At 49.3% G+C, this 27,819-nt stretch overlaps 1 protein-coding gene across 1 annotated transcript; it reads left to right on the forward strand.

The window, feature by feature from the left end:
* Positions 1 to 27,231, forward strand: LOC127033300 (zinc finger protein RFP-like). The gene is made up of 8 exons (XM_050921282.1): positions 1 to 467; positions 7,864 to 7,959; positions 9,281 to 9,511; positions 10,761 to 10,783; positions 12,443 to 12,558; positions 14,844 to 14,876; positions 15,727 to 15,756; positions 25,718 to 27,231. Exons 1-8 carry the CDS (start codon positions 48 to 50, stop codon positions 26,230 to 26,232), a joined length of 1,464 nt encoding a protein of 487 aa, XP_050777239.1. The 5' UTR covers positions 1 to 47; the 3' UTR covers positions 26,233 to 27,231.
* The last annotated feature ends 588 nt before the right edge of the window (positions 27,232 to 27,819 follow it).

Raw genomic sequence — 27,819 nt, forward strand, 5'->3', positions numbered from 1 at the left:
GGGAACAGGGAAGTGAAATTAAACTGCTCTCCTGCCTGGGATAAGCCATGGCTGCTGCTGCAAAGGCAAGGCAAAGCCTCCAGGATGAAGCTTCTTGTTCCATCTGCCTGGAGTATTTTAATGATCCCGTGACTATAGACTGTGGGCACAATTTCTGCCGAGCCTGCATCACCCAGTGCTGGGAGGGATCTGATAAAGACGTCTCCTGCCCTCAGTGCAGAGCGACCTTTCCCCAGAGGAACCTCAGGCCGAACTGGCAGCTGGCCAACGTGGTAGAAATAGCCAAGCAGCTACATTTGCAATTGACAAAAGATGCCGGAGCCGGGAGAGTGTGTGAGAAACACCAGGAGGCTCTGAAACTCTTCTGTCAAGAGGATCAGTCCCCCATCTGTGTGGTGTGCGACAGGTCCAAGGAGCACAGGGCTCACTCAGTGGTTCCTGCAGAGGAGGCCGCCCAGGAGTACAAGGTAGGAAGGAATCCTTGTCCAGCACAACTGTCTGAATTACTACCCCTCATTGTGTGAGCTGTTCTGTGCGTGGCCTCTCTGGTTGGTCTTTCAGGGCCAGACTGGGGGGGAGGGAGCAGTGCCAACTTTAAACAGCATTGTACCCTCGGGATTCTGGGCCGGACAGAGACCCTTGGTGTATTTTAGAGCAGTGCTTCTCCACTGGGGGTACATGTCCCCCTGGGGGGTACGCAGAGGTCTTCTAAGGGGTACATCAACTCCTCTAGAGATCAGCCTAGTTTTACAGCAGGCTACATAAAAAGCACCAGCGAAGTCAGTACAAACTAAAATTTCAGACAGACACTGACTTGTTTATACTGCTCTACAGACTATACACTGAAATGGAAGCACAGTATTTATATGCCAGTCGATTTATTTTATAATTCAGTGGTAAAAATGAGACAGTCAGCAATTGTTCAGTACTAGCGGCTGTGACACTTTTGTATTTTTATGTTTGAGTTTGTAAGCAAGTCGTTTGTAAATGAGGGGAAACTTGGGGGTAGGCCAGACAAATCAGCCTCCTGAAAGGGGGACAGTGGTCTGGAAAGGTTGGGAGCCACTGGGTTAGAGGATCCCTCTGGATTCCACATCAGTGCTCTAATGACAAGGGCATCCCTCACCTCCTGTAATGGCGTCCCAACATCTGCAGGACTGGCAATCTCCTTCCACGTGCCAGAGCCCCGTGTTGGCCTGAGTTTGAAAGTTATAGAGGAGTAACCACAACTTTTTCCTATTCCCCCTCGAGGCCCCTCTATGTTCCGGCAGCCCTACCCGGGCGACGTATGGGTGAGGCTGCGAGTCTGTGACAGAGGTCACAGAATTCTGTGACTTTTCATGACCTCCGTGGCTTTTGCAGTGGCTGGTGCTGGCTCAGGGCTGGAGCAGGGGCCAGCAGCAGTTGTTTCGGTGTGTGGGAGGGGACTAGGGGCAAGGGGTTGGGAGTGCGGGAGGCGCTTAGCTCGCGGTGGGGGGGCTCCCCGGCTCCCACTGGCATGGCCCTGCAGCTCCTAGGCAGCGGGTGGAGAAGGGGGAGAGGGCTCCATGCCACATGCTGCTGGTGCCCGCAGGCCCCACCCCTGTAGGCCCCATTGGCTGCAGTTCCTGACCAATGGGAGCTGCGGCAGCTAGCACTTGTGGCGGGAGCAGCATGCTGGAGCCCCCTGGTCTCTCCACTGCCTAGGAGCTGCAGGAATGCAGAGCCGGGCAGGGAGCCCCTGCCAGCTCCGCCAACCTTCCCCCCCCACTCCCACACCACCGCAGGGGTCCTGGGCTGCGCACCGCAGCCTCCAGCACCAGAGGGGCTCCCAGGTCACCTCCCCCAACATCCACAATACCCCCGGACCATGACCTGTCCATGACTTTTACTAAAAATACCCGTGACCAAAATGTAGGCTTCCATAGGGGCAGTTCCCTGAGCCAGCACTTCCCAAAAGTCCTCCAGCAGCAAGTCCCAAGGGTCGCCTCCTGAAAGGAACCAGGGCTTGGAGCCAGAGGCAGATTTGCCATGAAACAAACCGTGAGGTGGAAGAGGGCCCCCAGTGACAGGGAGTGCCCAAAATGCAGAGTCAGTCTCATCTGACAACCTGCCCCCAAGTCCCAGCCGGCGGCGCAGCAGGGCTCAGGCAGGCTGCCTGCATTCTGTGGCTGGTGGCTCCACGCCGCTCCCAGAAGCCAATGGCTGCTGGCAGGTTTCCGCGCACCCCTGGCGGGGAGGAGGCGACTCCACACACAGCCCCTACCCAGGCAGTGCACGGAGACCCGCTGACCCCTCCGCCAAGGGGCACGCAGAGACATGCCTGCAGCAAGGCTAAGGTGGGTCCCTGCCCACGCTGCCTCCCTCCCTCCGCACTGCGCCGCTCCCTGCGGCCTCTGGGGGAGGGTGTGTCCATGCGTTGCCCCTGCCCTGGGTGCCGATTCTGCAGCTCCCATTGGCTGGGAACTGCAGCCAATGGGACCTGCAGGAGCGGCACACAGAGGACCCCCCCCCCGCCCCACCCCCCGCTCAGGAGTTGCTGCCAAAGGGGTGTGCCGGTCGCTTTGGGAGCTGCGCCGCCCAAGGTAAGTGCTGCACCCCTGACACCTCCCACAGCCCAACCCTCTGCCCCAGCCCAGAGCCTGCACCCAGCGCCAAAATTTCCTCCCAGCGCCTGCAACCCACACCCCCTCCTACACCCCAACCTACTGCCCCAGCCCAGAGCCCGCACCCAGCACCCAAACTTCCTCCCAGTGCCCGCACCTCGCACCCCCTCCCACAGCCCAACCCTCTGCCCCAGCCCAGAGCCCGCACCCCACATCCCCTCCTACACCCCAACCTACTGTCCCAGCCCAGAGCCCGCACCCAGCACCCAAACTCCCTCCCAGAGCCTGACCCCCACACCCCTCTTGTACCCCAACCCCCTACTCCAGCCCAGAGCCCGCACCCAGCGCCCAAATTTCCTCCCAGCGCCTGACCCCCACACCCCTCCCACAGCCCAACCCTCTGCCCCAGCCCAGAGCCTGCACCCAGCACCTAAACTCCCTCCCAGAGCCTGACCCCCACACTCCTCCTGCACTCCAACCCCCTACCCCAATCAAGGTACCTCACTTTATTTTCATTTACTTTCTATTACTTATAATATAGGAGGAGGAGGAAGGAAAAAGAGAATGAAAAATGGGTGGGGGAGATAAGAGAGAATGTTCTTTCTTGGCTGGATCCTGGTGAGAGGGGGAAATGAAGCTGTGCATAGGGCCCCACTAACTCTAAATCCACCACTGCTTGGAGCACATGCTGGAGTCTTAGTGTCAGTGTCCTGTCCTGCCACAGATTTACTGTGTGACCTTAAGCAAGTTCCTTAGCCTCTCCGTAAACCAGGGAGAACAGCACTTTTCTGTGTCGGTGGTGCCAGGACTGTGAGGTGCTCAGACCCAATGGGTGTGGGGGCCGTGTAAGGACCTAAAGCCTTGTCTACATGGGGAAATAGTGTAATTATACTGCTATAATTACAGCAGGATAACTCCCTGTGTGGGCCCTCAGGGTGTGTTTACACATACACAGCAATCAGGAGGCGTGATGGGGGATGGCAGCATGTGTAGACATGCCTCAGCTAGCTTGCTGAACACAGCAGGATAGCCACTGAGGCCACCCGAGTTTGGTCCTGTGCAGTACATACTTAGAAAACGAGCTGGGGCTGGGGTGGCTAGGCTGTTATTTTTAGTGACCCGGGGTAACGCCAACCTACCCTGGCAGCTGGGATCAAACCTGGGACCTCTGGAACTTAATGCATGAGCCACTCCTGCATGAGCTAAAAAGACACATGTTTCTGAGCCAAGGCCATAGGAGGGTCAGCAATCTCTAGCTCAGTTGTCCCCAAACCTTGGGGCATGCCCCCTCAGGAAGGAGCATTTGGAGGGGGTGTGGAGTGGGACACCCAACTCCGCTTTGCTCCCAGCTCCGCTCCGGCCTGGTCCCCAATCACCCTCCCCCCCAGGGGGGCATGGACTGGGTAAGGAGGGTGTGATCAAAGAAGTTTGGGGACCACTGCTCTAGGTGGTCTAGCTGCCACTAGGGCGGGACAGAGCGCCACACCAAGCAGACCTGGATTACACCAGCTCAGTCAAAACTAACTCAGGCTATATGTGCTGTCCTGCCTGCGGTGAAGACATACCCTCTTATTCCGGAATAACAGCGTCCATACATGGAGTTATACTGGTGTAACTATGCAAGTATAATTGTAGCAGTGTAGTTAGGTCATCAAACTTCCCTGTGTAGACAAGCCCCCAAATAGGTAAATAGATAGATTAGATGGATACGCCCCCTTCACTGGAAAAATAAAAGGACGGATCTTAAGTTGAGGTGAAAGGCTGTTGTCATTTTAACACAAGTTAGCAGGTCAAGTGTAAACCCGGGGCTCCTTCTCTAGTCAGGAGCCTGTGTGAAAGCTACAGCTGCACTCGGTTTCCACTGGGAGGCTGGAGACTGACCCCTGCTGGCCACAGAGATGAATTCCAACCCTGTGTCCCGGCTATCCCTTAGCATAGCCCCTTTCCCAGCCCCTTTATAATCTCCCCTCAGGCCAGGTCCACACTACAGCGTTAAATCGATTTAAACAGCGTTAAATCGATTTAACGCTGTAACTGTCCACACTACAAGGCACTTAAAATCGATTTTAAGGGGTCTTAAAATCGATTTCTGTACTCCAGCTAAACGAAAGGAATAACCCTAAAATCGATATTACTAAATCGATTTAGGGTTAGTGTGGACGGAAATCAAAGTTATTGGTCCCGTTCTTTTACTGAGCTACCCAGAGTGCACCGCTCCGGAAATCGATGGTAGCCTGGAACCACGGACGCACACCACCAAAGTAATGTGCCCTAGTGTGGACGCGTAAAATCGATTTTATAAACCCTGTTTTATAAAATCGATTTTACTAATATCGATTTTAAGCTGTAGTGTGGACGTACCCTCAATGAGCCGAGAAAATTTGAAATAGATGGGAAGAGAGCAAGTCTCCCTCCGTCTCTTCCCAAAATCCTTATCGTCCCAACTGGGCTTCCACCCCCACATTGCTCCCTTATTCCTTTCTCTAGAAGGCTGGGGGATGGTACCTGCATGTGTATCAGGGTTAGGATGACCAGACAGCAAATGTGAAAAATCAGGGTGGGGGGTAATAGGAGCCTATATAAGAAAAAGACCTAAAAATCTGGACTGTCCCTATAAAGTCGGGACATCTGGTCACCCTAATCAGGGCAGAAGGTTGTCAAGGACCACTCCTCAATCCCTCTCAGCCTGGGGGCTGGAGAGAAGGGTGGAGGGACACAGCTGCCCGAAAGAGGCATCTAGCATCAACTTCCCACTTCCTTGAGGCTGGGGATAGGTAAAATGGCCTTCGCTATTGCTGGTGCCATCCACTAGGCCACTGGTCTCCAAACTGTGAGGTGCAACCCCTAGGGGAGGAACATTCGGGGAGGCCCAGCAGCGGGCAGGGAGGTAGCACTGACTCCGTCACCAACTCTGCTCCGGCTCCACCCTCAGCCATGGCCTTGGCTACCAGCCCCTTGCCCAGCCTTGGCCCCCAGCCAGGGCTCCATTCCCCGTCTGGCCCCAGACCCACCTCAGCTGCATCCCTAGCCTTGGCCCCCTTACCCTTGTCTGTGTTGTCTTCCCCCCCACCCCCCGCAGGAGCCCTGGCTCTGCTCTGGCCTAGGGTTGCCATATCTCATACAAAACCGAACACCCTTGCCCCTCCTCTGAGGCCCCGGCAATGCCATGCACCTTCTCCAAGGCCCTGCCCCACTTCCCCCCTCCCTCTGTCACTCACTTCCCACCCTCCCTCACTCACTCATTTTCACCGGGCTGGCTCAGGGGCCTGGGATGCAAGAGGGGGTGAGGGCTCTGGCTGGAGGTGCAGGCTCCAGGATGGGGCCAGAAATGAGGAGTTCAGCATGTGGGAGGGGGCTCCAGGCTGAGGCAGGTTGTTGGGGTGCAGGGGGTTGAGGTCTCCAGCTGGGGTGCAGCTCTGGTGTGGTGCAAGGGATAAGGGGTTCAGAGGGGGCTTTGGACTGGGGCTGAGGGGTTCAGAGTGCAGGAGCGGGTTCTGTGTTGGGGTGGAGGCTGGGGTTGGGGATGTGTGAGGGCTCTGGCTGGGGGCGTGGACTCTGGGGTGGGGCTGAGGATGAGAGGTTTGGGGTGTGGAAGGGTGCTCCAGGCTGAGATCAAGGGGTTTGGAGGGTGGGAGGGGGATCAGGGCTGGGGTGGGGGGTTGGGACCCAGGGGAGGCTCAAGGGTGCAGGCTCCAGGCAGCACTTACCTCAAACAGCTCCCGGAAGCAGCAGCATGTCCCTCCTCCAGCTCCTATGCTGAGACGTGGCCAGGCGGCTCTGCGCACTGCCCCCTCAGCTCCCATTGGCTGTGGTTCCCAGCCAATGGGAGCTGTAGGGGTGACACTTGGGGCCAGGACAGTGTGCGGAGCCCCCTGGCTGCCCCTACTTATAGGAACCAGAGGGGGGACATGCCAGTTGCTTCCTGGGAGCCATGCGGCACGGAGGCTAGCAGGAAGCCTGCCAGCTCCACTGCAGTCAACGCACAGTCCATGGCCTAGTCAGCTGTGCTGACTGGAGCTGCCAGGATCCCTTTCAACTGGGTGTTCCAGTCGGAAAGCAGACACCTGGTCACCCTACTCTGGCCCCAGCTGCCCTGGGGGTGGGGTGCAAACAGGGGTAAGAGAGGATGTGACCCCGAAAAGTTTGGGGACCACTGCACTAGGCCCTGCTCCCTAAACACCTTATATGCTGAGGGAGGAGAGTTTGACACCAGCTCAGGATTCCCTTATAAGGGCTGGTTAAGAGTCCTTTGTGCCGCTGCAATGATCTGGCCCCACTCGTAGCATCTGGAGCAGGTAACTTCCAAATGCTTGGCCTGGTTAATGCTTTTCTGTGGAGACTTTATTGTTGTTTGTTTTTGATAAAAAATTCAGTTTTCGACTGGATTAAAGTGTTCATGGAAAGCAGTTGCTTTGCGCAAGAATGCTGGGTTTTTTCCCCTTCGGGTGGGGAGGGGAGGTTTTGTTCAAAACTATTTCACCTCAGCAAAGTCTTTTGCCTGGGAGTTTGTTTAAGATAAGGCTGTGATCTGCTAAAGAAGACCTAGTATCGTTCTTAATATTGCTAGTTCTGCCCAGATAGGAGAGACCCTGATTTTACACCCTAAGACCTGATCTTGTAGTGATCCCTTGCTTAGCTCTGTATTCCCATCATAGTGCCACCCCTCCCTGGGCTGTAAGTTCTGTGCTATATCGCTAAGAAATACTGCTCAGAATCTCCCCAATAATTTTAAATTTTGATCAATCTTTTTTGTTGCTGTTTTTATTATCTTAAACTGGCAGGGAGGAGGAGGCGTTCTGACTGGGGATCATGTAGATGTTCGTAAAAATTCATTTTCAAATTCTTTTCTTGCGAAATGTCATTAAGTTTTGGGTACATACAGGATCAAGTGCAATATTTAGATTTATTCGAAACTGGGGATTTTAATACCCCATCCTATATTTACAATAATGTCTCTACAGCCTAATATTCTGGTCTATTTAACTTGATCAGAGCATGCAGTTTGACTGAACTTTCTGTCTGTCTAATGCATGTATATAACATTTGTTATTTTGCTACTGAGCTTATGGCTGACAGATGTGACATCTTCTTCTATCCAGGGTGACGTACGTACTTCGCGAGACAAAGCAGATTATCTTTATTCATATGTAATGTATGATGTGTGTATACATTTTGAAGGACAGGCTTTGTGAGTGTTTTATAACCGAGTTAATAATTGTCAACCTATAAATAACTCAAGAAAATACCCTCAAGTGCAAGTAACTTTTCTTTTCTCTAGGGACAAATTAGGAGTCGTTTGGAGATGTTGAAGAAGGAGATGGAAGGCATTGCTGCACTGAAATTGAATGGGGAAATAACAACCGAGGAGCTGCTGGTACTTACTCATTAGCAAATTAACCTATGTGATGAGTCTGAATACCATTGGAGTCGTACAGAGTAATGTGCGATGCTCTGCAATGGATAATCACTTATTTATGTGTAACCCTTCTGCCAGTCAGAGTTGGCAGCAACAAGGGCCAGGTTCAGTATCTAGTGGTTCCCTTTCAACAATACAACACAAAACTGGCTCGAGGCCCCCACCCAGTGACCTGGGACAATTACACATCACCCTCTGGGCGCCTCTAAGAGGCAATACTTCCCCTCTCGCAAGCACAGAGTCTGAGTGTAGCAAAAACTTTTAATAAAAGGAGGGAAATAATGCAGCATTAATTTTGGGAAAGACCACAAACAGGGTTTATAAACCTAAACTATGAGCAAAAGACCCACCACCAAGTAAGTTGGGCAAGTTCCCTCAGGTTCTTAAGTCTAGTAACCCAAAAATCCCTTCATCCATCTCTTCTCTGCACCTCACTCACAGTAGCCATCTGTGGACAGGGCAGACCCAGAATTCAGAGGTACATCTGCAGAGTTCATCTCCCATGCTGGGTGAGGGGAAAGAGGCATCTTACTTGCTCTTAGTGATGAAGCCTCACTGCTGGTGCATACTGTACAGTCTCTTGCATCATAGACACTGTACCAAAGCAGGGCTAATAATTAGACCTAGGTATCATTGATTTCAGCATGTAGCAACACTCTCAAATGAGTTGAAATTACCTCTGTTATTGCATACTGGAGGGAAGGAGGCACAGCCAAATAGTATTCAGGGCCCTTATGCAAGAAGCACATATACAGATTTGTCCCTCTCCACTCACTGGCCTGAGGAACCCTTGTCCCCTGCCTAGCGAGTGCTATTTAATTGAGGGTGAGTCCTTCAATTAGGAAACGCCAAGTACAGTTTTGCTGCCCTTGGTTTACACAGAAAGGATAACAATTCTTTATTACTCCTGCCCCAGTAACAAGAAGACTGTGGATCCCACACCAGCCAAATGTGACCATTTGGGCAAGCAATCCCTTCATGCTGAGCACCTAGACAGGGTGGGCGTGCCCATGCAAATGTGATCAGCTCCTGAAGTCTTTTTCCACAGCTCACCACTAGATGTCAGGGGAGAGCTCATTCAGACTGCTTACATATGTCTATAAAGTCAAGTCTGTCATGGTTCTAAGGTGACCAAAGCGGAGGATGCAGAGAGTGTTTCTCCCCTTCTTGGTCTGGGAGAACCCCTCAAAGCACCACAGACTCCTTTGGAAATGTTACTCTGTATGGGCCGTCACATGTTTCTCTCCACCCTTTCCCTGCTTGTGTTTGCTCATTGCAGCAACAGACGGAGAGCGAGAGGAAGAAGATTTTGTCAGAATTTGAGAAACTCCATATGTTTCTAGAGGAGAAAGAATTGCTCCTATTGGCCCAGCTGGAAGTGCTGGACAAGGAGATATTGAAGAGGCAGGATGAATTCACCACCAGGCTCACCCAGGAGATATCTCGTCTCGGGACCCTGATCAGTGAGATGGAAGAGAAGTGTAGGCAGCCAGCAAGTGAATTCCTGCAGGTGAGACTATGTGAGAGGTACCCCAGAGCCCCTAGTAGACATGTCCCTGGCTCTTTGCTATCGAAGTCCCAGTTCACAATACACCGCATTACAGAAACATACATTATTTTATTCATTGAGGTCCTGATAGTACAAGGTGCTCAGCACACTGGTTCTCTGATCTAACAAAGCACTTAAACACATGAGTTTCCCATAAATTTCATAGATTTTATGCCCAGGAGGGATCATTTGGATCAGCTTGTCTGATCTCCTTCATTACAGGCCAGAGAATTTTACCTAGAGATTCCTATGTGTAGGTCACCACTCTTGATTGACTTAGAGTGTATTTTTTAGAAAGATGTCCAATCTTGATTTAAAGTTCGCAAGTAATGGACAATCTGAGAATCAGTGAAGTGGCCTTCAGTTTTGGATTGTGAGACGTTGGAGAGCAACAAAAGTGATATAAGGTTTATCAAACCTGACCTGTGAGGAAAGGTTAAAAAAAAACAACAGATTTGCTCTTGAGAAAAGGAGACAGGGGTGGGGGAGGAATATGTTGAAATATATGGGCTGTTATAAAGAGGACGGCTATATCTGTGATTGTTCAGATTAATAGACTGCAGACAGGGCCAAGTCAATAGCTCAGGTCAGGCTTACCTGACGCATTGTGACATCAGAGGGAACTCAAACAATCATCTCCCTTCCTCTCCAACTAATTTGCATGCTATATTCTACTGGTTGGAATGAGTCCATGTCATGAGGGACACATTTGTCAAGAGTTCTCATTGGCAGATTAGCCCTCAACTAGGTGCTAACCCGTTGTGAGGCCGCATTTAAGTCACGCCAACATATGTTTTTCCCCTTCAGTAGCTGTATGGGTTTATACATATACAGATTTATGAGTCCTCCACTTTGTCCCAGCTAAGGGACCTAGGAGTAAAAATTTTAAAAGGGACCTAAGGAGTGGATCCTCAAAAGTATTTAAGCTTCTAAACTCCCCTTCATTTCAGTGGGAGTTAGGTGCCGAAAGTCCTTTGAGGATCTGGACCTAAGTCCCATTTTTCAAAAGACCCTCAGGCATTTTGGACCCTAAATCCCATAGACTTTCAATGAGGCTCAGAATCCTATGTGCCATGGGACTAGATTTTCAAAGGGGTTTAGGCACCCAAAGGGATTTTCAAATAAGCAAGTTAGATACCTCAGAGCAAGAGGGATCTCCAGTTTATGTTGTGTGGGACTGAACTTCCTTTTCTTTCTCTCTCCTCTCTAGGACATCAGAAGCACCTTGAGCAGGTACATAGGTCCTTCTCACTCCCCCTCATAGGTGCCAACTTTCGCCGGCGCCGGTGGGTGCTCATGCCCCCCCACCCTTGGCCGCGCTCCATCTCCACCCTTTCCCTACCCTGGCCCTGCCTCCAACCCCTTCCCCCCAAAGTCCCTGCCCCTATTGGACCCGCCGCATTCCTCCTCCCTCCCTGCCGCACGAAACAGTTGTTTTGCGGTGCAAGCACTGGGACCTGGAGGGGGAAAAGCAGGCATGCGGCGTGCTCACAGAGGAGGTGGAGGCAGAGCAGAGGTGAGCTGGAGCAGAGTGGGGCGGAGCGGGGAGCTGCCGGTGGGTGCAGAGCACCCACTAATTTTTCTCCGTGGATGCTCTGGAAGTTGGCGCCTATGCTCCCCCTCACACTTCAGGATGCTGGGAAGATGTTGGGGAAAGGACAAAGCTCCCTGCAGCTCCTAATCTCCCTCCAACTCCAGAATTCTGTGCCGGCTTATGTTTCCCCAGACTCCAGAATGCAGATTCAGCTGCAGATACACTATGAATTATCAACTCCTCTGGCAGTCTGGATGCCTCAAGAGATCAGAGATGGAATATGGGCCATTCACCTACTTGCCTTTACCAGTTAAGGTAGCACAGGCTACCTAGCTAGCAAATAATTAGCTGCCTAGTCACTAGCTACCTACCAATACCTACCTAGGGGTGTTGTCGGCCACCCATCACCAGAGTAACTTCTGAGTCAATGGTTGCAAAACTCCACTTAGGTCAGTAATGGTGTGAAGTTATTTCCATCTGAGGACTGTTCAGTGCCTGGTTTATCCTTTCTATTAAGCATAATCTGCATGCTCAGGGTTGTGCCTGTCGATTTGGTGCGTGTCCCAGTGAACTTAAAATGTGCCACGAGACAATGGTATCATATTTATCCACATAAATTCATGACTCCTCACTCCACCTCCTTCCGGGATGGGCAGTCCCCCCCATTACAAAAGCCCTTCTTGCCCCGATTGTCAACAATGTCAGCAAAGGGGCCAATGACTGAACGGAGCTGGAACGGTCCTGTCACCTTGGCAGATGTACCTCGCTATCGCCCGGGCACACGTGACCCTGTGGGGTGGTGGGTTGGGGAATGTCACTGAGACAGTTCTTTGGCTCATTAGGGAACTGAAAGACCAGGTCCCCCACTGGTGTAAATCAGCAAAACTCCATTAGTGTCATCAGAGCCAGATTCCCAGCTTGTATAATTAGCCGTAGTTCCATTTAAGTCATTTCAGCCAGACTCTCCACTACTGGGGTATGTTGACCATGACTCCATTGCAGTCAATGGGAGCAGATCCCCAGCTGGGTGCAAATCAAAGTCAATCCCCAGCTGGTAAAATGAGCATTACTTCAATGGAGTTAATGGAACAATGCCAATTAACATCACTTATGGATCTCAACCTAAGTCTCTACAGCCTGTCAGTTTATCACCTTCCATTAGAACTGAGAAAAAAGTAGAGCTGGGTGATGGTTTTTTGGTTTTTTTTTAAGAATTTCTTTGAAATTTTGAAATTTTGGATTAAAAAAAGGGATTTTTTAAATCAAAAAAAGTCTGATAATTCTTCCTACCCCACTACATTTTTATTGTTGTTAGTCATTGTCAACTGATTTCAACAATAGGCCATTTTTCTCCCTAGATATGAGACGGGGAAGTTTCAGAGTGCACCATCCCTTCCTCTGGAACTGAAAAGGAAAGTCAAGGACTTCTCTCAGAAGCACACATTTCTGGAGCACGCTCTGAATAAATTTAAAGGTAACAAACTCTGGGGCTGTTCTTGGCTATGATTAAAATAGTGATTTACTCGCATAGGGATCAAAGCCCCATTGCTGTAGATGTTGTACACACATGTAATGAAAAGATGTCTCCAGAGAGCTCAGAGTTTTGTCACTAGCTTACAGGTTATGCATGGTCTGCCTTATAGAAACCCATGGAAACCATGGCCATCGGTTTGGGTCACTTATCTTTCTTGCCATATTTACAAAGGGATAATAACTTTCTCATCTCACCAGGGCACAGGGGAGGAGGTGATGCTTAAGACAAATTTTCCAATGATTTTTTTTTTCCTATGGAGTTAGGTACCCAGTCCCAATGGGCGACGGGCACCCAGTTCCCCTACACCACTTTGAAAATTGAAGCCCAAGTAGCTAGTGGCTTGCAAAACACTGTACAGATACCAAAATTCATTAGATTGTGGAGTCTGGTAACCCCATGTACCCCAGCTTATCTGGATGTGTTCCCCTTGCAAAGCAATTATCTGTTGGCAATAATGCTCGGATCCATCCCAGCATAGGCAGCTAGGGAGCAGAGCGGGGCCAGATATAGTAGTTGTTTTTTTTCTACTCCTCCCTTCACGGAAATTTTCAACAAAACCAAAAATGTTTGCATTAACATTTTCCCTGAAGAAAAAAAAATTTTTTTTCATACCCTCCTACACCCTAAAATATAAAACAAAAAATATTTCAGTCAAATAACTAAATATTTAAATTTGGAAATATTGTTGCAATGTTTCATGGGAGCTGTAGTTTAGGTGCCACAGGCTCCCATTCTCCTCTATGGCCTGGGTTCCCTGATTGAACTACATTTCCCATGATCCACCATAGCCTTCTCTGAGGTAGGCACGCTAGGCATCATGGAGTCCCTGACTGTGGTGCATCCTGGGTGATGTAGTCCAGTTCAAGAGCGTGTCCCATAAAGGAGAACGGGAACATGAGCAAACCTAATTACAATTAAATGAGGCACCAGGGGAGCATTTTTGGCCAAAATCTTTTCAGTTTTCAGGTGTTCAGACTGTCAACAAATAAATTGAGCATTTCTGTGGAAAGTTGTCCCTTTTTGTGAAAAATGTCCATTTAGTTGAAAATCCAGTGTTTCCATTGAAAAATAGTTTTGGCAAGAAAATTTTTCACCAGCTTGGCAGGGGTGGTGGTGGAAAGGAGTGTGCTGCTAGTCGCTGCTAAAGGGAGAATATGTCTCTGACTCTGAGCGGAGATACTATTTCTGTGTGCTCAGTGTGTATCAGGCCCTATCTATTGAGATCAGCCTGGTAAAAGCTCATATAAAACAAGTCACTTCCCAAGGAGGGTGGATCCCTGTGTCTCGAGACCAGGAAGAATTTTCTGTATCCGTGCGGGAGCTCTGCAAAGCAAAGCAAACTCACTCTGGGTCCAGTTTCCAAAGCCCTGGGTCTGCTGCCATGGCTATAAAGGCTTTTTCCACTTTGTCCTCTTGTCACTGTGACCAAGCCAAACAATGGTGAAAGCTGATTCTTACAGCCTGCACCCACAGAGATCAATAATAATTACCCCAGTGACTCTGAGGATAGAATTGTGCCCTTCATCGGTACAGACCCACTTGCTCTCTGCCTACCTGCTCAGCCATGGGCAGCGGGTATCACAGGCCAGGGGAGGCTAAGCTGTGGTGCTGCCCATGCTCCCCCTTTCCCCTGAAGCTCTGCTCCAGCCGGCAGCCAGGGGCTGAGGTGGCCCGGGGCAGGTCAGGCCAGCAGCATTTCAGGGCATGGGGAGGGAGGCTCAGGGCTCTGGCCACGGGAGGAGGCCTCAGGAGGGAGGGGCAGGGCTGGGGGCTAGCCTCCCTGAAGGGGGAGTGGTTCAACCACCGCCCATATGCACGGGGCAAAGATTTCTGATAGCAGAGGGCTCGTTTATCTAGCAAAGGCAGGATGAGATTCAACGGATGCAAACTGAAGCTGGACCAAATCAGCCTGGAAATAATGCACACATTTTTAACAGTGATAATAATTGGCCACTGAGGCCACCTACCTATGGACATTGTGGATTCTCCGTCGCTTGGAAGTTTTTAAATCAAGACTGGGTGTCTCTTTCCAAAAGATTGTAGCCAGAAATTACTGACTTCATGCAGCGTCACTGGGTGAAATTCTCTGACCTGTGTTATGCAGGAGGCCCAACTGCCAATTTTGGTCCCTGCTCCAAAGAACTGACTAATCTACAGTAGGCATCTGTCCCCAGTCAGAACAACCGAGATTTCACCTCTTCCACTTTTTTTCCTCTCCCTTCTAGAGACTCTGTCATCTGAACCAAAGCTGGACAAAGGTAAATTTCTGGAGCTAATGGGGAATCTCGTTTCAGTTGAGCTGACTCAGGGCAAACTGATGAGGGGAACTTTCCTATAATGATGAACTTGTATACATGTATGGATCCATAGGCGCTGACTCTGTGGGTGCTCCGGAGCTGGAGCACCCATGGAAAAAATATAGTGGGTGCTCAGCAACCCCGTGATTGGCCACTTTCCCTCCCCCGCAGTCTCCCTCTCTCCTACCTCAGATCAACTGTTAGTGGCATGCAAGAGGTGCTGGGGGAGGAACAGGGGGTGGGGGACACTCGGGGGAGGGGAAGGAACAGAGTGGGAAGAGGCAGGGCGGAGGTGGAGTGTGGGCAGGAAGATGTGGAGTGGAGGCTTGGGGGAAGGGATGGAGTTGGGGCGCGGCTTGGGGCAAAGAAAGGGTCAAACACCCCCCGGCAAATCACAAAGTCGGTGCCTGTGTCTGGATCTCTGTTCACTGATCATCATTCTCCCACTCGACAAGAAATGGGAGATGGACACAGATTCCCTTTTACTAGTAGTATTATGGTAGCCCATATAGGCCCCACCCAGGAACAAAGGCCCCATTGTGCTAGGTGCTGTACACACCCCTCATGCCTTGTCCACACTGGCAGTGATGGTTGGGGCATGTGTAGCTGCATGCAACGGTGAAAGGCTCCAGCAGCGGGAAGGCCACAGGGAAAGGCTCTGGCAGTGGGAACGCTGCAGGACACTAGGTTGCATTTATGTCTGCCCTTTTTTATATGAAATGAATCTGCAGTTATGTTCGTTAACAACAGAAATATCTTCATAATGTTGACAGCAGCTACATTTAAAGTGTTTCACTTTTTCTCTCACTAGTGATTCTATCTGGAAAGCAGTTGGACAAAGGTAAATTTCAGGCACTGATGGTGTAATTGAGCACTGTATTATACCCAGGCAAAAAAAAAATCCCTTTAAGATGGGGTTAATTTGGGGTAAAAAAAACCCAACATTACAAGGATGTTGCAATAATCCCCAAACCAAATATTATAAACCCAGGAAATTCAGAGTTAATCCTAATCCTCCTTCTCTATTTAAAACTTTTTCCCAGACCAACCCCATTTCATTCTCCTCTGTCTAAATCAATGGGTGGGGATTTAGGAGACGGGGGAGTCTGAAATTCCACCTGAAAGGGGGACTCTGGTGTCAGGCATTTGAGAAGTGATATAAGATCCTAAAGAGCTAGTCAATACAGTCAGAGAATCACACCGTTTCTCAAACGCCATTCCGCTCTAAGCAAGAAAGCCCCATGGATTTCCTCCAGGAACTCATGAATTCTCTTAACTGATCAGAAAAATGGACCTCTAGTCCAGTATCCAATTGGACCAGTGGTCCATCTGGTCCTATATCCAGTCTCTGATTGAAGCAGCTGGCAGTGGTTACCGAGGAAGGCTACCAACCCTCCTCCATGGTAGAATTTTGGAATAAGATGCTGTAATAACCTTAGTCCCAGATTTGGACCTTAGCGTCCAAAATATGGGGGTTAGCATGAAAACCTCCAAGCTTAGTTACCTGCTTGGACCTGGTACCTGCTGCCACCACCCAAAAAATTAGAGTGTTTTGGGGCACTCTGGTCCCTCTGAAAAACCTTCCCTGGGGACCCCAAGACCCAAATCCCTTGAGTCTCACAACAAAGGGAAATAATCCTTTTTCCCTTCCCCCCTCCAGGTGCTCCTGGAGAGATACACAGACACCAGCTCTGTGAATCCAAACAGAGTGAATCTCCCTCTCTGTTCCCAATCCTGGAAACAAAAAGTACTTTCCTATTCCCCCAGAGGGAATGCAACATCAGGCTAGCAATCCAACCCACAGATCTCCCTTTGATTTCTTCCTCCCACCAATTCCCTGGTGAGTACAGACTCAATTTCCCTGAAGTAAAGAAAAACTCCAACAGGTCTTAAAAGAAAGCTTTATATAAAAAGAAAGAAAAATAAGTACAAATATTCTCTCTGTATTAAGATGATACAACACAGGGCAATTTCTTAAAAGAATATTGAATAAACAGCCTTATTCAAAAAGAATACAAATCAAAGCACTCCAGCACTTATATTCATGCAAATACCAAAGAAAAGAAACCATAGAACTTACTATTTGATCTCTTTGTCCTTACACTTAGAAACAGAAGACTAGAAAGTAGAACTACTTCTCCAAAGCTCAGAGAAAGCAGGCAGCCAGAAAACAAAGACCTTAGACACAAAATTCCCTCCACCCAAAGTTGAAAAAATCCGGTTTCCTGATTGGTCCTCTGGTCAGGTGCTTCAGGTGAAAGAGACATTAACCCTTAGCTATCTGTTTATGACATGCCCCCCAAATTGCAGACAGTGGGGAAGCTCACTGGCGGCGATTTCCTTCTAGAACTTGAAAATAAACAGATTAATACAACACATACACCTTTACATATACTGCTAAGTATATAACTAACAGACTTCTACATTTTAAGAACACTTTTTAACTACTGAATTCTGGGAAACTCTCACGGGAGAGTGCATCAGCTACTTTGTTAGAAGCTCCTGTGATGTGTTGAATTTCAAAATCAAAATTTTGGAGAGCTAAACTCCAACGAAGAAGTTTCTTGTTGTTCCCCTTGGCAGTATGAAGCCACTTTAGTGCAGCATGGTCAGTTTGTAGTTGGAACCGCCGTCCCCAAACATATGGGCGTAGCTTTTCCAGGGCGTACACAATGGCATAGCATTCCTTTTCACTGACTGACCAGTGACTTTCCCTCTCAGACAGTTTCTTGCTGAGAAACACGACAGGATGGAAGTTGTGATCGGTTGCTTCCTGCATGAGCACTGCTCCTATACCACGCTCAGATGCATCTGTGGTTACTAGGAATGGCTTGTCAAAGTCCGGGGCCCTGAGCACAGGGTCAGACATGAGCGTTGCCTTAAGTTGGGTAAAGGCCTTTTGACACTAATTAGTCCACTTAACTGCATTTGGCTGGGTCTTTTTGGTCAGGTCGGTCAGTGGGGCAGCGATTTGGCTGTAGTGGGGTACAAATCGCCTGTAGTATCCGGCCAAGCCTAAGAAGGATTGGACCTGCTTCTTTGACTTTGGGACAGGCCACTTTTGGATAGCATCCACCTTGGCCTGTAGGGGGTTTATGGTTCCTCGACCCACCTGGTGCCCCAGGTAAGTCACTCTGTTTTGGCCTATTTGACACTTTTTGGCCTTAACAGTTAGTCCGGCCTGCCTGATGCACTGAAAGACCTTTTCCAGGTGTAGTAGGTGTTCGGGCCAGGAGTCTGAAAAAATGGCCACATCATCGAGGTAGGCAACTGCAAATTCTCCCAGTCCAGCTAGTAGACCATCTACCAGCCTCTGGAAGGTGGCGGGTGCATTTCGAAGGCCGAAAGGAAGGACATTGAATTCATACACCCCCGCATGGGTGACGAATGCTGACCTCTCCTTGGCAGGTTCATCTAGCGGTACTTGCCAGTACCCCTTGGTTAAGTCTATTGTAGAGATGAACTGGGCACGTCCCAACTTTTCCAATAGCTCATCGGTACGTGGCATTGGATAGTTTGTCCGGACGAGTTACAGCATTTAGCTTACGGTAGTCCACGCAAAAGCGTATTTCCCCATCTGGTTTGGGTACCAGAACCACTGGAGATGCCCATGCACTGGTAGATGAGCGGATTATACCCATGTGTAGCATGTTCTGGATCTCCCGTTCTATAGCAGCTTGGGCATGAGGAGACACTCGGTAGGGTGGGGTTCTGATTGGGTGAGCATTACCTGTATCAATGGAGTGGTATGCCCGTTCAGTCCGTCCTGGGGTGGCTGAGAACAATGGGGCGAAGCTAGTGCACAGCTCCTTGATTTGTTGCCGCTGCAGACGTTCCAGGGTGGTTGAGAGGTTCACCTCTTCCACGCCACCGTCTTTTTTCCCGTCGTAGTAGACACCGTCAGGCCACTCAGCATCCTCTCCCTGGACTGTAAACTGACAAACCTGTAAGTCTCTGGAATAGAAAGGCTTGAGAGAATTAACATGGTACACTTTAGGCTTTAGTGAGGAATTGGGAAATGCTATGAGGTAGTTTACAGCTCCCAGGCGCTCTTGGACCGTGAATGGCCCTTCCCATGATGCTTCCATCTTATGGGCCTGTTGCGCCTTCAAGACCATAACCTGGTCTCCTACCTTGAAGGAACGTTCTCTGGCATGTCTGTCATACCAGGCCTTTTGCTCTTCTTGAGCATCCTTTAGGTTCTCTCTAGCAAGGGCTAAAGAGTGTCGGAGGGTGCTTTGTAGGTTGCTTACAAAGTCCAGAATGTTAGTTCCTGGAGAAGGCGTAAACCCCTCCCATTGCTGCTTCACCAACTGTAATGGCCCCTTAACCTCGTGACCATACACAAGTTCAAATGGTGAAAACCCTAAACTGGGATGTGGTACAGCCCTGTAGGCAAACAGCAACTGCTGCAACACTAGGTCCCAATTATTGGAGAATTCGTTGATGAATTTTCGTATCATGGCCCCCAAAGTTCCATTGAACCTTTCCACCAGGCCATTGGTTTGATGGTGGTACGGGGTGGCAACCAAGTGATTCACCCCATGAGTTTCCCACAGTTTTTCCATGGTCCCTGCCAGGAAATTAGACCCTGAATCTGTAAGGATGTCAGAGGGCCAACCTACCCTGGCAAAGATGTCTGTTAGGGCCAGGCACACAGTGTTAGCCCTGGTGTTGCCTAGAGCTACTGCTTCTGGCCATCGGGTAGCAAAGTCCACTAAAGTCAGTACGTACTGCTTTCCTCTGGGTGTCTTTTTTGGGAAAGGACCCAGAATATCCACAGCTACTTGCTGAAATGGGACCTCAATTATGGGGAGTGGCTGGAGAGGGGCCTTGACCTGGTCTTGAGGCTTTCCCACTCTTTGGCATACCTCACAAGACCAGACATACTTGGCAACGTCCTTGCCCATCCCCTCCCAGTGGAAGGACTTCCCCAACCGGTCCTTGGTTCTGTTCACCCCAGCATGGCCACTGGGATGATCATGGGCTAAGCTTAAGAGCTTCCCCCGGTACTTAGTTGGAACCACCAACTGTTTTTGCGGCTGCCATTCTTCCCGGTGTCCACCAGAAAGAATTTCCTTGTATAAAAGTCCTTGGTCTATAACAAACCGGGATCGATTAGAAGAGCTGAGAGGCGGTGGGGTGCTCCGTGCCGCCGCCCAAGCTTTCTGAAGGCTGTCATCTGCTTCCTGCTCAGTCTGGAACTGTTCCCTTGAGGCTGGGGTCACCAGTTCTTCCTCAGACTGTGGACTTGGGCTTGGTCCCTCTGGAAGCGCTGTAGGTGATGGGGTTGTTTCCGTTGCTGGTGAACCGCTTTCCGCTGGTGCACCTGAGGGTATTTCAGGCTCTGGCTGAGCCTTTTGGGTATGGCTGTCTGTTGCTTCTGCCAGTTTTGGCTCGCTGGCGCCCTCTGGCGTTGAGTTTGAAGATGGGGTTGCAATGGCTGGTGCTGGTTGCTGTTCCAGTTCCGGGCCTGGGACTGGAGGTGCTGTGGCTGTTTCAGTGGTTGGCATGGAATCCAGGTCCACTACCTCTGTCTGGGTCTCTGGTAACACAGACGGGGCCTCTGTGGACGGCTCAGGATCAGGAATGGGTCTGGAAGCTTGCCTGGTTTGGCTACGTGTAACCATTCCCACTCTCTTGGCCCGCCTCACCTGGTTGGCCAAGTCTTCCCCCAGTAGCATGGGGATAGGATAATTGTCATAGATTGCAAAAGTCCACATTCCTGACCAGCCTTTGTACTGGACAGGCAGTTGAGCTGTAGGCAAGTCTACAGCTTGTGACATGAAGGGGTAAATTGTAACTTTGGCCTTTGGGTTGATGAATTTGGGGTCAACGAAGGATTGGTGGATAGCTGACACTTGTGCCCCCGTGTCTCTCCACGCAGTAACCTTCTTTCCGCCCACTCTCAAATTTTCCCTTCGCTCCAAGGGTATTTGAGAGGCATCCGGGCCTGGGGATCTTTGGTGTGATGGTGGTGTAATGAATTGCACTCGCATGGTGTTCTTGGGACACTTGGCCTTGATATGTCCCAGTTCATTACACTTAAAGCATCTTCCATCTGATGGATCACTGGGCCGAGGTGAGTTACTGGAGACTGGTGAGGTTGAAGGGTAGGGTATCTGTGGCTTTACTTGGGTGGTATGTGGGGTCTTTGGCTGTCCTCGGTTGTAGGGTTTATGGTCTGTGTGCCCCCTGGGGTAATCGTTCCCCTTGACAGTAGCTTTCTTGCTTTCTGCCAGTTCCATCCATTTGGCTCCAATCTCCCCCGCCTCAGCGATATTCTTGGGGTTTCCATCTTGTATGTACCGTGTGATGTCTTCAGGAACACCATCCAAGAACTGCTCCATTTGTATGAGGAGGTTCAGTTCTTCCAAGGTTTGAATGTTGTTTCCTGTTAGCCAGGCCTCATAGTTTTTTGCAATGTAGTAGGCGTGTTTGGGAAATGACACCTCTGGTTTCCACTTTTGGGTTCTGAAGCGCCGACGGGCATGATCTGGGGTTATCCCCATCCTGTATCTGGCCTTGGTTTGAAAAAGTTTATAGTCATTCATTTGGTGCTTAGGCATTTCAGCTGCCACCTCTGCTAAAGGTCCACTGAGCTGTGACCTCAATTCTACCATGTACTGGTCTTCGGGAATGCTGTACCCAAGACAGGCTCTTTCAAAGTTTTCCAAGAAGGCCTCGGTGTCATCACCTGCCTTGTAGGTGGGAAATTTCCTGTGCTGTGGAGCAATATTTGGCGCCGGGTTGTTAGGGTTGGCTGGCACAGGCAGCCCAGCTTTTGCCATCTCCAGTTCATGTTTTCTCTGTTTTTCCTTCTCTTCATTTTCTTTTTGTTGTTTTTCCATTTCTTTTTGTTGTTTTTCCATTTCTTTTTGGTGTTTTTCCATGTCTCGGCGGTGGGCCGCCTCCTCTTCTTCTTGCTTCCTTCTGTGGGCCAACTCATCTTCTGCTTGTTTCCTTCGGTAGGCCATCTCTTCTTCTTCTAGTTTTCTTTTGTGTGCTGCCTCTTTGATCTGTTCTTTTTTTTTTTTATCTCCATCTCTTTTTGTTTTATTTTCAGTTGTCGCCTGTGTTCAGCTTCTTTGATTTGTTCTTCGGCGTCAATTTTTTCCTTAGAAGTTATGGTTCCTGTTTTCTTGTGTTGGGGTGCCCTCCGGTGTTTATCTTCTGAACTGCAGGTTCTCTGTTGCCTCCTGAAGTCTGCCTAGCAACAGTGCCTTTAGCTAATTTTCCTTTTCTCTCTCTAGCTAATGTTTAATGAAGGGAAACCAGAAAAACCACTTTTTTTGCATGCATATAAGTGCCGGTACTTGCCTCCTAATGGGAGGGCTATTGCATGACAAAGGACCCTTAACATGCAAGCCACAAACTGCGAGAGAGAGCAGAAAAAAAAATTCTCTCTGGTTCCCTTTTAAAACCAACTGTTTCTCTCTGCTAAAAAGCCCTTAGCAGAGAAAAGAAAAATATAATATTCCTACTGGCTTCTGGATTCTAGTCCCACCAGCTGCACACCATGTAATAACCTTAGTCCCAGATTTGGACCTTAGCGTCCAAAATATGGGGGTTAGCATGAAAACCTCCAAGCTTAGTTACCTGCTTGGACCTGGTACCTGCTGCCACCACCCAAAAAATTAGAGTGTTTTGGGGCACTCTGGTCCCTCTGAAAAACCTTCCCTGGGGACCCCAAGACCCAAATCCCTTGAGTCTCACAACAAAGGGAAATAATCCTTTTCCCTTCCCCCCTCCAGGTGCTCCTGGAGAGATACACAGACACCAGCTCTGTGAATCCAAACAGAGTGAATCTCCCTCTCTGTTCCCAATCCTGGAAACAAAAAGTACTTTCCTATTCCCCCAGAGGGAATGCAACATCAGGCTAGCAATCCAACCCACAGATCTCCCTTTGATTTCTTCCTCCCACCAATTCCCTGGTGAGTACAGACTCAATTTCCCTGAAGTAAAGAAAAACTCCAACAGGTCTTAAAAGAAAGCTTTATATAAAAAGAAAGAAAAATAAGTACAAATATTCTCTCTGTATTAAGATGATACAACACAGGGCAATTTCTTAAAAGAATATTGAATAAACAGCCTTATTCAAAAGAATACAAATCAAAGCACTCCAGCACTTATATTCATGCAAATACCAAAGAAAAGAAACCATAGAACTTACTATTTGATCTCTTTGTCCTTACACTTAGAAACAGAAGACTAGAAAGTAGAACTACTTCTCCAAAGCTCAGAGAAAGCAGGCAGCCAGAAAACAAAGACCTTAGACACAAAATTCCCTCCACCCAAAGTTGAAAAAATCCGGTTTCCTGATTGGTCCTCTGGTCAGGTGCTTCAGGTGAAAGAGACATTAACCCTTAGCTATCTGTTTATGACAGATGCCCACAGGGAAAATTACTTCCTGACCCCCCACCCAGTAGCAGCTCCAGGCACCAGCGCTCCAAGCACAAGCCACAGGGAGGGGGGCTGCCCGTCCCTACGAGGGCGGCAGTCAGGCAGCCTTCCATTGGGAAGGCAGCCTGCCTGCCGTGCTTGGGGCTGCAAAAAGCTAGTGCCGCCCCTGCCCCCACCCCATCAGTCAGTGGTTGGCTTATGCTTGAGACATCAGGATTTATATCACTCGTACATCTCATGGATCAGTAACTGGTTAAAAGATAGGAAACAAAGAGTAGGAATAAATGGTCAGTTTTCACAATGGAGAGAGGTAAATAGTGGGGTCCCCCAGGGGTCCGTACTGGGACCGGTGCTGTACAACATAGTCATAAATTATCTGGAAAAAAGGGGCAAACAGTGAGGCGACAAACTTTTCAGATGATACAAAACTACTCAAGATAGTTAAGTCCAAAGCTGACTGTGAAGAGTTACAAAGGGATCTCACGAAACTGGGTGACTGGGCAACAAAATGACCAATGAACTTTAATGGTGATAAATGCAAAATAATGCACATTGGAAAACATAATCCCAACTATACATACAAAATGATGGAGCCTGTATTAGCTGCTACTAGTCAAGAGAGAAAGCTTGGAGTCATTGTGGCTAGTTCTCTGGAAACATCTGCTCAAAGTGTGGCAACAGTCAAAAACACGAACAGAATGTTGGGAATCATTAGAAAGGGATAAATAATAAGACAGAAAATATCATAAGGCCACTATATAAATCCATGGTACGCCCACACCTTGAATACTGCATGTAGTTCTGATTGCCCCATCTCAAAAGAGATATATCAAAATTGGAAAAGGTTCAGAAAAGAGCAACAAAAATGATCAGGGGTATGGAACAGCTGCCATACGAGGAGACTGGTGTGGAGAAAAGTGAATAATGAAGTGTTATTTACCCCTTCACGTAACAGAAGAACTAGGGGTCACCCGATGACATTAATAACCAGCAGGTTTAAAACAAGCAAAAGGAAGTACTTCTTCAGACAATGCACAGTCAACCTGTGGGACTTATTGCCAGGGGATGCTGTGAAGGCCAAAAGTAAAACTGGGTTCAAAAAGAATTAGATAAATTCCTGGAGGACAGGTCCATCAATGGCTGTTAGCCAAGATGGTCAGGAATGCAAACTATATGCCCTGGGTGTCCCTAAGCCTTTGACTGCCAGAAGCTGGGACTGGACAACAGGGGATTGATCACTCAATCATTTTTCTGTTCTGTTCATTCCCTCTGAAGTACGTAGCATTGGCCACTGCTAGAAGACAGGATATTGGGCTAGATGGACCGTTGGTCTGACCCAGTATGGACATTCTTATGTTCTTATGAACATTTTTTAGTGAGAGAGGTGAGGCCTTGCACTCAATGGCATTTCTCTGTCTGTAATCTGATAAATTTTGAAGACCATGTCCAATCAATTTTAAAATTTCAGGGAACCTTCCAGGCATCGATGGGAAGAGCCCTATTGAGTTTGATGACAGTCAAAAAACCCAAACATGAGAAAATCCTGATTGCCACTCAGTGCCCATTTGGTACAGCATTGTGACATCAGAAGTATTTCAGCCAGTCATCTTTCACTTCCTCCAGTTCCTTTGCAATCCCATTGGTTGAAATGAGTCAGCAAATGATGTCACAATGATACAACTTGGGCTCCTCTGCCAGTAGCACAGGCGCGGACTCCGTGGGTGCTCCGGGGCTGGAGCCTCCTGCCTCACCTCCGCCTCTGCCTCCTCCCCTGAGTGTGCCGCGTCCCTGCTCCTCCACCTGCCTGCCAGCCAAACAGCTGTATCAAGTTCCAGGAGGGAGGGGGAAGGAGCAAGAATGTGGCGTGCTCAAGGGAGGAGGTGGGGAACAGGCAGGGCCGGGGTGGGGATTTGGTGAAGAAGTCGGAATAGGGACAGGGAGGGGGCGGAGTTGGGGCAGAGACTCTGGGGAAGGAGTTGGAATTGGGGTGGGGCAGGGTGAAGTCGGGGTGGGGCCGGGGACAGAGGAGGGTTGAGCACCCACCGGCGCCAGTAGAAGTCGGCACCTATGGCCAGCAGCATCCAGTGGGTGGTGGTAAGGGGAATTTGTTGAAATGAAGCGGATAAAACAGCAAAGAGAAGAAGGGGAGCAGTTTAGATGCCTTAATAAAATGTAGCTTGAGTGGCCGGACCTTGTTACGGATTCAGAAATAGACACTCCTGCCGCTCCCACCACCTGCTAGCTGAGCCTAAATCAGCAACAAAGTCGGTGACCTGCCAGTTACCCCATCTTGTGCAATTGAAGGTTTTCCTTATCCATTAAAGGCAGAAATTTTCAAAGAGATTTAAAGGAGTGCCCCTAACACTCTGATTCTCTCCTCCCTCTTCCCTCCACCCCAGCAAATGTGACCCTGGATCCAGACACGGCTCATCCTCATCTCATCCTGTCGGAGGATGGGAAAAGTGTGAGATGGGGACCTGCACGGCAGGACGTGCCCGACAACTTCAGAAGATTTGATCCCGTTCCCTGTGTGCTGGGCTGTGAGGGGTTCACCTCGGGGAGACATTGCTGGGAAGTGGAGGTGGATGGGAGCAGTTGGGCCGTGGGGGTGGCCAGAGAGTCTGTGAGGAGAAAGGGGGGAGTCGGCCTGGAGCCAGAGGAGGGGATCTGGGCTGTGGGGCAGCTGAACCCAATTCAGTATGTGGCTCTCACTTCTCCTTGGACAAGCCTGCCACCGGATAGGAGACCCAGGAAGATCAGGGTTGCCCTGGACTACAAAGGGGGGCAGGTGGCATTTTTCAACGCTGAGAACAACACTGAAATCTTCACTTTCCTAGCAGTCGCTTTTGCTGGGAGAATCTTCCCGTTCTGCTGGGTGGCAGACAAAAGCTCCCAGGTCAGAATGTGTCACTGAGCTGCGAGATCAAGTAGTCCTCTTCTTCCCCGGGGCCTGGATCTGGCATCTGCTCTGTAGAATCTCCTAGTGGAATTCTAGTCTGTCCGACTCAGCTTCTAACACTCGCCTCCCAGCAGTATCTGACTTCCCAAACCACCTCCTACTGGAGCCCAGAGAGAGCCCAGTTTCTCTAACACCTGCAGACAATTCATGGTGCAGACAGTTCATGACCCCCTATACGCTGCCCCTACTGCAGGATCCCTCTTTGGATGAGAGGGAGAGGAGCTTTTCGAAGAGGAGAGAGATCAGGGGGATTAGAGGTGGGAGAAACAAAGAGTAACTGGAGAGGATGTTTATAGAAGGAAATATGAGAGGAAAATGTATAGGAGGAAAAGAGATGAGGGAGTATATAAACTCTTTGGAGCGGGGATTGTCTCTCGCTGTGTGTCTGTGCAGCACCCGGCACAACAGGGCCCTGATCTCAGCTGGAGTTATCCTAATATATGTAATAGGTAATGATAGCTACACAAGAGACACCATGACTGTGAGAATCATTCAGAGGATTCATAAACCTTGGGGTAAAATTTTCAGAAGTGCCTAAATCCCATTTTCAAAGGAGAGGAGTGACTCTTGAGAACCCACGACTCAATGAAAGTTGACAGGAGTCTGGCTTTGAAGTCACTTCAGTGCTTTTGAAAATATGCCCCTCATTGAACGTTAAGTACCATTCTAAGCATCAATCCCTTTGCTACATCAGCAGCGACTTAAGTGAGGGTCTATGCAGGCCCAGGGCTCCACCCACATAGACGGGGGAGTCACAGGATGGGAGCCTTTCTTGGCTTCAGAAGGTGAAAGTTGCCAAAGGATTATCCCACGTTCCCTGGGTAAGTGAGATCAACCGGCAGCTTTCTCTGTTGTCCTTGCTGCTCATGCAAATGTTCAGCGTTCAAAGCCAACTCGTGTTTATTTTAGGATTTGCATTTACCTAAGTAAGAATAAAATCCATATTTTTAAATACCCATATTTTCTATTGTGCTTCCCCGCACGCTATCTATATTACTGAGCATTTGTGGGGAGGGAACATAAATATGGTTCACCGGAGGGGACTGTGACTCGAACACCAATGGGGAACACAGCAAACTCGGCAAGGATTAGTGGGTGGAATATGTGGCAGGAAGGTTCTGAGCAAAAGTTTGACTTTTCATCCAAAACCGGAAAAGTTTCAGCAGCTGAAAAGCCTCTCAGCGTTTGGGTTTCCACTGAACATTTTCAGCTTCAACTGATCTTATTTAGGGAGTTGGTTGCTCAATAAACAACTTCCGAGGAGAGCAAACCCTTCTTGTCAACAATTTTCTTTAGAAGAAAACCCAAATCTCCCACAGAGGGGAAAAATGTTTTGAGAGCAGATTTGTGCCCTGCCTTGTAAACAACATAGATTAGTAGATTTTAGAGGCTGAAGGAACCATTAGATCGTGTTGTCTCATCAGCTTTCTGCATTACACAGGCCAGAGAATCCACCCCATGGGTCCTGCATCCAGCTAAGTGTCACAAGGCCCTACAAATACAAGTGATCAGCTTTCACCCTTCCCTATTTCCAGCTCCCCT

The sequence above is a fragment of the Gopherus flavomarginatus genome, chromosome 12 (assembly GCF_025201925.1).
Source record: "Gopherus flavomarginatus isolate rGopFla2 chromosome 12, rGopFla2.mat.asm, whole genome shotgun sequence".
Classification (NCBI taxonomy): Eukaryota; Metazoa; Chordata; order Testudines; family Testudinidae; genus Gopherus; species Gopherus flavomarginatus.